This window comes from Phoenix dactylifera, chromosome 7 (assembly GCF_009389715.1).
Source record: "Phoenix dactylifera cultivar Barhee BC4 chromosome 7, palm_55x_up_171113_PBpolish2nd_filt_p, whole genome shotgun sequence".
NCBI lineage: Eukaryota > Viridiplantae > Streptophyta > Magnoliopsida > Arecales > Arecaceae > Phoenix > Phoenix dactylifera.
In genome coordinates this window covers 4363518-4373683 of record NC_052398.1, presented here as the reverse complement: position 1 = coordinate 4373683, position 10166 = coordinate 4363518, and the positions used below count along the sequence as shown (strand labels likewise).

Sequence of the window (10166 nt, the reverse complement as noted above, 5' to 3'; positions counted from 1 at the left end):
ACGCGTCTTATAGACGAATTATTAACAGTTGATACTTTTTTGAGTCCGCCGGTGAGTTAACGGGAAGTATATGATTTTGGCGCTCTGAATGGAGTTGCGTACTGAAGGCGGCACGTGTCGAATTCCTGTTGCGCCTGAATGGAGGCCACGGTATGCTCACCGCCGGTCAGACGAGGAAAAAATGAATAAATAATAATAATAAGAAGAAGAAGAACAAAGACAAACTACTTGATAATGCTGGAAGGAAAGTTGAACGAGGTGAAGCAAAAACGGGAAACACAAGTTAGAAATGGATTTGCTGACTTTCTCATCTTTTCTTCATTAACTTTTTAATTTATTAACTACATACTATGATATAAAATTTAGATTTTTCAGCAGAAGTTGTATACTATGTTGCCACATCTACATAGGAGTAGCATATAATATTACCAAGCATATATAGCTCAACCTCAAATAATGCTTGTTTAAAGGTTAATAAAAGATACCCAGAATTCAAAAAAATTTAAAAGAATACAACCATATTGAAAGTATTTAAAAATTAATTTCAATCATGCACTGCCACATCAAGAAGTGGATATATAGGAGTGCATATAACCTGTGCATGAGCATACTAGCAAATAGAGGGGTACGGCGGTTGGGGTTGAGCTTCGGATAGCTTAGAAGGGTATTTTCTATGCGAGGCGAGTACTGGGTGATGAGCGTATATGCATCGAGGAAGACTCCTCTGTGGTGATTGATTGGGTTAAGAGAGTGGACAGTTATGGTGATGGTCATCCTCTTATCCGTGATATCCACAGACTGGCTCAGGAGCTGAGCTATTTTCAGGCATTACACGTGTTCCGAAAGGCGAACAGCGCAGCCAATTGGGTCGCCTCCTTTATTGTTGGTATTTCGGAGAGATCATTTGGACATTTATAAGAGACATGCATTCTCCTTTGTACTCTTTACTTTTTTTTGATTTGGCAGGATGTACTCACGTCAGAGCTCTATGAATTGCCGTTTTCACAAAAAATAAAAAATAAAAAAATAGAGAGATATGAGGATAATCATCAATCATTAATAAGGCTCATTTTAGGGTTAATAAAAAGGTACTCAAGACTACAAAGAGTTAGGAGAATATAATTGTGTTGAAAGTGTTTAAAGATCAATTTTGATCATGCATTTCCACATCAGAAAGTTGCTAGGAGTGCATATAATTAACCTGTGAATGAGCATATTAGGAAGTAGAGGCGTATGAGAATAATCACGAATCATTAATATACAATGCTTTTTTAAGAGTTAATAAAAGGCACCCAGGACCACGAAAAATTAGGAAAGAGTTAGGAGAACGTTGGGATTGATCTTTATAGCTAGGTTTTCTACCCCGACACTCAACCTCAGACATTGCTCATTTAAGGGTTAATAAAAGGCACTCAGAATCATGAAGAGTTAGGAAAGAGTTAAGAGAATATAACCATGTTTAAAGTCTTTAAAAATCAACTTCAATCATATATTGCCATATCAGCAAGTAGGTGGGAGTGCATGTAACCTGTGCATAAAAATGTTAGCAAGCTGAGGCATGCATACCAGATTCCATGCAATGCATGAGGGTCCACAGTTAGTTTTATATTATTTAAAGAGGTTACAAAAGATTTAGAAGAGAGCAATGGAATTTATTGGGAAGTGGACCTACGTTTTTGATAGTTTGCATTATAACAAAAAGAAGAGAGTGAAATGATATTAATTACCTCTAATTTCATCATACTTCTCTTCGCTAGCTGGGCTTCTCTTCGAGGAGCTGAATTGGGATCACTCCTTCGTAAGGGAGCTGCCTGGTAACCCAAGAACAGATACGATTCCTCGGGAGGTACTTATTTTTTGTTTATGTGTAATTTTCGGAACATAGTTTTATTTATTATTATTATTATTATTTAACATACTCTGGTGATCCTGATGCATGGTATATTTGATGAGGAATTTACACGGTACACTATATCTTCTTTGTATAAGGGTCGGGCTTTTGGTACAGATGCTTTGATTTATTAGGTTATGTGAACACTTCGTGGAGAAGTGCAAATACAAATGCAGTTTAAAAGCCTCGTGAATGAGTCCGGATTTATATGAAGTCATTGTTAGATTTTTTTTTTTTTTTTTGGTATGTGTATCGACCGGAACAATCACAGATGTACTTGTCTCATTGTTATGATTTTGTGTTGAATAATCCTTGAGCAGCTTGATTTCTTGATTGGGATAAGGACTCCTAGCGATTTCAAACGTTCCCTGTAACAGTTAAATGAATCAATTCATGGTCATACTGATTCGAACCAAATGGTACAAAATATACCGTACAGTACTAGTTCGAAACTGATATTTGGTTTGGGTAGTGTACTGAATATCGGTACGCCAAAAATATTCCATACCACACCATATCGATACTGTGCTAGTGTCACCCATACAGGGTTCAATATCGAAACGGCGAACTTTGAATTAATTCTTTGATGCAATGCGTTGGTACTTAATGTCACCATACATTTCATCTTAATTTTGTTGTTGCTAAAGAGTTTCTTTCAGCATGCTTATGTACCATCCACTTCCAGCCAAGTCCTCCCGTTCATCTTTCTTGACGTGTGCAGAACTTTCCTCCTTTTTTTTGTCAACGAATACTGGATAAAGAGGTTATTTACGCCAGTTATCAGACAGATTTCTTGCTTCCATTTCATCTAAAGAGCTATATGCTTTTCTTGGTGCGCCATAAACCTTCAGCCTAGTGTAGTGGTGCCTTGATCATGTTAGAATTTGGTGTCATTATTTTCTTTTATTTTTTATTTTAAAAGCTAGTTGCATTATAGACACACAAAGAAAATTACAATCATGGTATGCCATACTAGCTTAAACTGGATGGTACGGAACATACCATACCGTATCGGTTCGGTATCGGTACCTGATATGGAAAGCGTACTGATACTCGGTATACCAAAAAATTTTATACCATACCATACCGAACTGTTCTAGTATGGCATTGATATGATCGTACGGTATTGAGACAACAAACCTCGGCTGCAATAGACTCAATACCACCTGTATGGGCTTACAAGCCAGGTGTGTGCATGTTGTCTTGCTCTTCCTGAGGATAGGTTTTACGTCCACTCCTCCTGTATAATAATTAGTGCTAAGTGTAGTATAGTGTTGACAACTTTGCTGTAATGATGAAATATAAAGAGATCATGTCAATACCCCAGTGTAGTGGAGGTTTTGCAGCTTAATTTGTCAGACTGTAATGTGTAATGTGTTTCCGTGTCTTGTCTGCTGCGAGATGAGAATGCTTGCTATTCTTGTGATAAATCAATGAAAAGTTAGCATATTTGAGAGAGATTAATGCAAATGTAATGTTGGCGAAGATGGCCCTATGATAGAATGCTTGCTGTTATCTGATAATGTGTATTAATCTTTGCAAATTATTCGCTATAGAGCCAATACCTGTCTGGTTAAAGAGTCAAAAGCAGGAAAGAAACTTTCATCCAAGTATCAGATGCTATTTTTTTTTTATCAGTAAAATATTCAAAAATGAAAGGGCATATAGTTAAGATAGAGGGGGAGAAAGGAAAAGAATCTAAGATGATGCTTATCTATTTATACTGGGGGTCAAGTGGGGGATATCCCCCAAAGTTCTGCCAAACATTAAAGAATTGGGATTTATACTGGGGCAGGGATATCGCCCACTGTTCTCTCCATGGTATAAGTCTAATTCTTCCAAAATGGTGGAATAGAGTACAATAAGTCTGTCCATGCTCTTGTTAATTTTTGTTTTGCTCTTATCCAATCTATCAATATAAAAAGTAAAAGGATAATTTGACATTTACATGAAGTTTGATGTGTATTCGATATAATATTATTTTTTTTAATTTATTCCTATATTTATTCCTCGACCGAATTCCAAAATCCATTTATTTCATGAAATAGATCTATTTCTTCAGCAATGCAAGGGATATCCCACCTCTACTTATTTGTATAGTCAAAAGCTTCATGGCATATTTAACTTGTTGCGTACTAAGGTGCAAGCCAGTAAACCCATCCGATGTCTCTTTTCCTGCAACTATTTTCCTTCCTGCACATTAATGAACAGGCAGGCAGCAACCACTAGCATGGAGAGAAAAACTTCACCAAGCCTACAAAGCAGTACAAAAATAAAAGGAAAATAGGACTCAAATACAAAATCTGAAAACTAGGCAAATAACTAACACATAAGACCTTTGGCTATAAATCCCGGAATATCACATATTAGATTGTTGGGGTCTTTGACTGCGAATTCAATGGCTCCTACGAGGTTTGCCGTAGTCCAGCTGATCATAATACTTGCTAGCTATATCAATTTATCTTCTTTCCTTTATTCCACATGTTTCTAATCCAATTGCCTACATAGTTCTTCATCAAGCTAGATTAACAAAGAGTTTGGAATAAGTGCGACGTGTTAAGGACATGAAAGATTTTGAGTAAAGCCATTGTTTTTCTCCACCGAGGCTTTGGATTTAACATGTCATCCATGACTTGATTTTATTGGATTTTTTAAAATTTTCATGTATACCCTTTTTTTTATTATTTTTATCGAGAATAATGGCGAGAAAACTCCCACGGCCGAGTCATATATTTGAAATAACATTTTCCAGGTTTCAACTACAACACCTCCTCCCAAATGGATCAAGGGTACAACCTTTGGACCATATATTAGCATGATTTTCTCTTAGGAATAAACTGAAGATGCCGACAAAAGTGGTCGAACAACATGAAGCCACCTTTGCTAGAATTTAAAAACCATGTTTAGTATGGATCTCCATGTATGAATCATCTTAATTTGCTAATAAATTTTTTTAAAAGAAATTTGCATAATAAATGCTATGAAGAAGGCATAATAAAGCACTGGATTCCAGTAGTTTGTAAATACGACACTTCACCATCCTAACACATGGCTTCCACCTTCTTCTTCACTGCAAAAAGTTTTCCTTCATCCTCTCTCTCTCTCTCTTTCGCTTTCTGGTCTTCTGTTCTCTCTACCGAATCCAAACAGTGTAAAAGCACGTTCAAAATTTTGAATGGCCGTGAACCGAAGGCCAGTGCATAGCCCATGGAGTTCTGAATGTCAGTCTACATGGACCCAACCCTCATCTGGATCGAGATGTAGAGATGCCCGAGAGACCAAAGCCTTCCTTTGGCAAGAGTCCATCTCAGCACGAAGTTTAGAAGCTCTCATTGCTCTCTTATCCAAACAAAACATAAAGGCAAATGCAATGAGGCCCAGGCGGCACAAAGGAGCCGACAGGTCCCTGCCAAAGCTCTCGACACTAGGAAAGGGAGTGATTCCATTTGGAATAAAGGGCATAGCCAAAGAAGAAAACCAAAAGAAGCATCTTGGATGTTTTACTCTATCTCTCTCTCTCTCTCTCTCTCTCGTCGAAGTGATGACTAGAAAAGCATTTCTTGACTGGGTTCCCTTTCTAGAGTATAATGTTCGAGTCAGGATCCTCCATGTTACATATTTTGCAATGGAGAGGGTTGTAAAGCCCTAGATAGCTGCCACATCATCTATTTAGGAGACTAACAGCTATCTTTCATTTCTTATGTGGGTGTGTTTGGCACCAAGCACAGTTATTCGGATTGCCAAGACGAACGGTAGCCATCCAACTCTATGTAGTGCAAAATATGCATCGCAGAGGATTCGAATTCATAATGTTCAGCCTGCAACGAAGTAGTTACTGGCTAATTTAATGATTGTAACAATCTAGGACCCGCCCAAACTATTGGTATCTAAGATTTTCTCAACATGCCGATGATCTTATATACTTTTCTTACTCAAACTCTGGCATTTTCAGCAAACTCAAAGTCTCAATTGGTTTGTGATGAGTCTCCAAAAGGTTATGGTCTCCTAATCCATGTGGATGATGAGCTAGATATGCTCTAATACCATTTGTAACAATTCAAAACCTTATATCCAAAACAGACTATATATATAGAAGGTATTATTTAATTTTTTTAATTATTTATAAGTACCCAATCTCTCTAGTGTATAATTGATACACAGTAAACACGCTCCACAACCATATTGATATAACAAAAAATAAAAAGTTAGGTTAATACGCTCATTGGAAAAAATAATTGGGTACCGATAGCCGTCTTGAAAAAAAAAAAACCAAAAGTAGTAACCATACGCTTACATGATTCATCCTAAAAATCACAATGGAGCATAGTTATAAATTCCTTGTTATCATTAGCAAAGATCTGGCATCAGTATTGGTTCATCTGGATTTGTCTATTACCAGAAAATCAAGCTAGCAGATTGATCAATGGCTATGATTTATCTAGTATAAAAGCTGAGAATATCTAACTCAAAACTCTAAGCCGTGATAATCCTCTGCCTGAACTAATTTTTGCAAAAACTAATGGAAAATTTCATGCTCGATATGTCTATGCTATACTGAATTACACATGGTTTTCTCTCAGTGACTGATTCTCGGATAATTGTTCACCTAACTTTTAACCCTTCAAAGATTCTTAAAGTGACGAACTTTTTAGTCATGACTAAAGAAACACTTTTAACCTGGGAAGCCCAATACATGTTCCCTGATTTGAATTTGATAAGTTCCAGAGGAAAATAAAAGGCATCCAGAGAGAGAGAGAGAGAGAGAGAGAGAGAGAGAGAGAGAGAGAGAGAGAGAGACTTTTTTTGCTCTGTATTGACGTCAGTTGGAAGAATACTGATTGATGACCATATAATATTAGAGGGAGAATGGCGCTTTTTATATCCTTGGGAAAGATGACATTATTCACCACAAACAAACATTAAAAGGAGAGGAGGAAGAATTCTCCGGAAGTTCAACAACAATGGGACTCAGCATCTCTAATCAAACTCTAGGACCTCCAAATTGTCATCAACTCTACGGTCTTCACAACCCATATAAACTAAGAAGAAAGACAAGAAGAACAAGAACCACAGCTCAACCCACAATAGCTAATTTAGTTTACCTCGACCAAGAGCTCAACAAACTAAGACTATCTAAACTACAGCATCACTCTTCACATGCTTCTAGCAAGCATCTCTTGGTACCTCCTGTAAGACTCCTGCTTCTCCAACCTAAATTTCTCATGGCAGCTTGCAATGAACTTCTCCGCTAGCCGGTCGATCTCGCTCCCACAGTCATCCCCCGCTGAAGCCTCGGAATTCTTCTCCTCGAGCCAACGGAGGTACCCAGAGAGCGGCGGCTCCATGTCTTCTTCACCCTCCTCGGTCGAAATTATCGAATTCCACGTCGAGTCGTAGTACATGCGACTCATGTCGAAATCCTCCATGCTTGTGGGCTCTGGAACGGGTATCACATGCGACGAGGACCAGTTGAAATGCAGCCTAATGGAGCTAAGGAGCTTCTTATTTCTCTTCCTCCTTAGCTTGATGGTGTGGTTGGCGGCCATGGTACTCTTCTTGCTGAGAAGCTCCATGACCATGGACTTGGCACTGGTGATGGCTTGAACGACATGGCGGACGTACCGAAAGACATAGGCATGAAGCAGGGCTTTTATCTTGCGCGAGGTTGAACTCGGGCATGGTGGTTTCACAGTGAAATCATGGACAGAGCGCATGGAGCTTGGATGGGGTTGGTGAGCCATGAGGTCCGGCAACTCAGTTTATGACACCCATGGCTTTATAAACAAGTCGGGCCACACAATTACCACTCCGATGGAACGAAATAACAGAACTGGCCCTTTCCTGAAAGAGACGGTTGGCTTCTTTATCCATATGTTACAGCCTTTTAGCTCTAGTTTGTTAACTCACAGCGTACCCTCTTTAGGGGAAGACTTAAGAGTTAATCAATCCTTTTTATGAATCTAAAGGCAGCTAGTCGAAGTGCTTTTTATCATCACTACTATTAGTTATTGCAACATAATTAAAAAATCGTGACATTGTGAATATATGAACAATGTTATTGGAAATTTTAACAAAATATATGGACTTTAATTTGGTCTTGCTTTAGTTAACAAATGTAGGTGATGGTATTGCTTTAATAGGAGGTCATGAGCTAGGATGGTTGGGAAGGAGGAGAAGATCGGTGTGGCTTCTCTTGACATTAGCATATTTGAAGAGAATATCTGGAACAAAGGAAGAAAAGCCAATGGGAGTAGTACGTAATAGTAGGTGAACCCTAAACCACATTAGTCTGTACCAGCTGAGATATACCAATCACATGGAAGATCGTGAGACATCGTCCTCCTTTTTGATTCCATATTCTCTTAAGTCAAACATCATCTGCAAAGCAGTCCAAAACACTCGCTTTCTAGGTTTGAGAATCTTTTGAAAGCTAGCCATGATTAATTACTTATCTAAGGAGGGAAAACAAAGGAAATAAGCTCATTTTCCTAATGGTTCTTGAAGTAACCACTCCTTACTCTCTCCCTCCCTCTCTCTCTATTTCTGCTGAGGTTTTTGCTTCATTAGAGATGGGCTCTCTCTTATAAGAGATCAAGGTACTAAATCTCATTTGATCCTTTGGAATGCAGATGAAATCATGAGTGGATAAATGTCTGTCTGGGGAAAAAACATTTGTTGCTCTATATGTTGGTGAATAATTGTGGTATTATGGAATCCTATGCCGTCTAACATAAAAAAGAAAAGGAGATCGAGATTGATCGATGGAATCCTATGCCGTTATCTGCTTTCTTTAATTGCTTCCATTCAAACTTACTGAATTAGCGCGCCCAACTAAAAAGCTACTATTACCATAAGCTTTTACGGCATCTTTTATCCAAATGCTAGGTTTTTGTCACATCTTACATTGATTAAAGTGTGGCATCAAAATGACCAAAGAAGCCTCCACAGACGTCTTGAATCTCTTGATATAAACTTGGCATCTTTTATCCAATGCTAGGTTTTTGTCACATCTTACATTGATTAAAGTGTGTGTACCAAAATGACCAAAGAAGCCTCGACAGAGAGAGAGAGAGAGAGAGAGAGAGATTTGTTCACTGTTCTTTTCAGAAGAGGGTGGAGTTGCAGAACAGTACAGAGTTTCACAGCAGTGCACTTCCATTTTCCATTTGATGGCATCATTTGAATCCTTAGATGGCATGGGCCATGAGTTTCTAGACTTCTACCCATTCGATTGATGCGGCATTTGTCATTCATCCATTTAGCGTGCTCGGGAAAAGAGAGGCTCCGCAGAAATGAGATCTTTCCGTACTTCAAAATGACATCACCCGGCAATCATGGAAGAAGACGGAAACCGGTCCCGGCATGCATCATCTCTACGCAATAACATGTACGTATTCATGGACACAAAGACGAAAACAACCTTTTTCTTTTTTGCCCAAAAATTTACTATTTTCAGTAAAAATAATAGTTGTACTCGTTTATCTCTATTTATCCCTAGTTTCGCCAATCCAGTGAGAATCATTGTTTTTGTTTATGAGGCTATGTTCTTTGACTTAAGATTTATTTAGAAAATTCAGTAGAATTAGGTTTTTTTTTTTTTTTTTGGTAAAAATCGGATCTATTGGCTTATCCAGCATATTTTCTTTTAAGAATCTATCCAAATTACAGTCTAAATCTTATTTGTGAACCCGTTAGCTCGTGGAAAGAAGAAAAGATCTTTAAGCAAGTAGAAGCACCATAGAAGGAGCATTTCAGGCGATCAAACACATCTCTGGGCGAGGAGTAGAGTTTTCTTTCGAGTCAAGAGAATAGAATAGGACGATGAGAGCTTTCTGTTGGCTTCCTAGGAAAAAACTCCAGATGTATGAATGGACAAACAAAGAGATTGCCTTCTAACATTTAGCTCAGATTTTTCTCTTCTGATCGAGGTATGCTAATATAGCCTGTTTCCCCATATAAAAAGCAAGTTGTTACCGCAATTCCTAATTACATGCACCGAGAGACGTTGTAGCAAGCGCAAATCGTGACAGTCCAATTGACCCCTCAAAAACTACTGCAGATGGTCGATCTAAATTAATAAGAAAGAACCGGTTTGGGATTGAAAACCATCAATTTTGAGGCATGCAAAACTGCATCAGTCCGACCTCAATCAATTTGATTCCCTCCTCCATTTTGAGTTTAGTCACCTTCCGGGTGTTTTTCCTTGGGGGGGAATGCCTCCTCGCATGACATGAAAGTATGAGTTCCAGCGACCACGACTTCAAGCCAGGAGCGA

The 10166-nt window shown here is 38.4% G+C and overlaps 1 protein-coding gene across 1 annotated transcript; it reads right to left on the bottom strand.

Moving 5' to 3' along the window:
* Positions 1-6744: 6744 nt before the first annotated feature.
* On the bottom strand, positions 6745-7669 carry LOC103702293. Its single transcript, XM_008784655.3, has one exon. The coding sequence runs from the start codon at positions 7630-7632 to the stop codon at positions 7045-7047; it is 588 nt and encodes a 195-aa protein (XP_008782877.2). The 5' UTR covers positions 7633-7669; the 3' UTR covers positions 6745-7044.
* Between the last annotated feature and the right edge of the window lie 2497 nt (positions 7670-10166).

What these genes read in the sequence shown, in the direction of transcription:
- LOC103702293 (XM_008784655.3), bottom strand. Translation starts at nt 7,632, where the DNA reads ATGGCTCACCAACCCCATCCAAGCTCCATGCGCTCTGTCCATGATTTC.